The sequence below is a fragment of the Colobus angolensis genome, unplaced genomic scaffold (assembly GCF_000951035.1).
Source record: "Colobus angolensis palliatus isolate OR3802 unplaced genomic scaffold, Cang.pa_1.0 Scaffold91, whole genome shotgun sequence".
NCBI lineage: Eukaryota > Metazoa > Chordata > Mammalia > Primates > Cercopithecidae > Colobus > Colobus angolensis.
The window spans coordinates 7,536,096-7,537,510 of record NW_012123043.1 but is presented as its reverse complement, the minus strand read 5'-3'; the positions used below and the strand labels follow the sequence as shown (position 1 = coordinate 7,537,510).

General features: G+C 38.6%; 1 protein-coding gene across 1 annotated transcript in view; it reads right to left on the bottom strand.

Annotated features, from left to right (window-relative positions):
• Positions 1-292: 292 nt before the first annotated feature.
• The window catches only part of MDM4 (MDM4, p53 regulator), a 17,651-nt gene continuing 16,528 nt past the window's right edge, over positions 293-1,415 (bottom strand). The window contains exon 6 of the mRNA XM_011931847.1: positions 293-899. Within this exon, the coding sequence (XP_011787237.1) occupies positions 330-899 (570 nt within the window). The 3' untranslated portion in view covers positions 293-329. The remainder of the gene's footprint in view (positions 900-1,415) is intronic.

Below are 1,415 nucleotides of genomic sequence, written 5' to 3'. Positions count from 1 at the left end.
CTCGTTACAAGGAAACATTTTATCATGTTAATTATACCTCAACACTGTAAATGTGCACGGAAGAAATCTCTTGTTTTTCAGGAGTTTTTCTTTTGGGTTCACCTACCTATGTACCTGCCTGCTGCATAAAGTAATCCACAGCACTTCATAATTTGACTAATCAGATTACTTCTGTTCTTCATTGTTAGCTCCAGTATTTTTCCTACAGCTACCTCGGATTTTGATGCCTAAGAACATTCTGACAGGTAGGAAATAAAATTAAATAAAGGATTGATTTTCAAACAATGTGTAAGTGAATTGAAGAAACGCATTTTTATGTTCTACTACCATTATGCTATAAAAACCTTAATAACCAGCTGAATCTCTTTCTTGCAAATAGGGCATGAAGCCCCAGCCTTCTTTAGTCTTCTGGCACAGTGAAAACAAGTGACAAGATGGCCTGTCCTCCCATGAATAATGTTCCCGTCTCGTGGTCTTTTCTCACATAAGCTACACGGCTTCAAGAGGTTCTGGCAATCCTCCATGTTTTCTGTATCTGTTCTCTGTTCAGAAAGGTTATCTAACTGTTCTCCCGTGCTTGAGATGGTCTCTTGGCTTTCAGAACTGTGAGCCAAATCCAAGAATTCCACCGAGTTGCAAGGATCAAAAAGTTTGGAGTTTTCTTTCTTTATATATACATCTTTAGGCCTAACGACAGGAGCCGAAATGGTTCTTCGACAATCAGGGACATCATTTCCTTCATTTTCCTTTTCAGGTATGGCAGTGATATCAGATGTGGAGAGAGAATGGGTTAACTTTGAACAATCTGAATACCAATCCTTCCTCAAGGCCCAACAACGAAAACAGTACCTCTTGCTTGGAGAGTTAAATTTCTTGCATTCAGTACACTGCCACTCATCCTACAAAGACAAGTGAAGCCAATTAATACTCGGGGGGTTAATATGATGCTGAGAAAAAGGAAAGGAGGCCAAATTCATTCACATCCTCTCACTAAGCTATTTCACACCAGTGATCTAGCCTAGGATTTGAGCAAATTCCATAGCCACATGAAGGAAAGTCTTTGGAAGTTTTACACCAATAGTGCCACAACTGCTATATTCAAGCCAAAATCTGATATAGCTATCTTTAAGGAAGTTAAATTAGTCTGGCTTTCTACCTCATCTCAGTGAAATTTACATTGTCTGCTGTACCTTATGGGCTTCTTTGGAGTTACTTTCTTTTGCACAACTTACTCCTTTATCGGGAAAGAGGCTGAATAACGAAGACTCTGTCATTGTTTTCTACACTAATGGCAAATGTTATGAAATTTGGCAAAAAAGACAGCTAAAACAGATGAGATTTGAAAACTACTAAATTTACTCACGCACTCTCATTGTACCCAGGATTATAGGTATAATTGCATGCGTAAATCATGC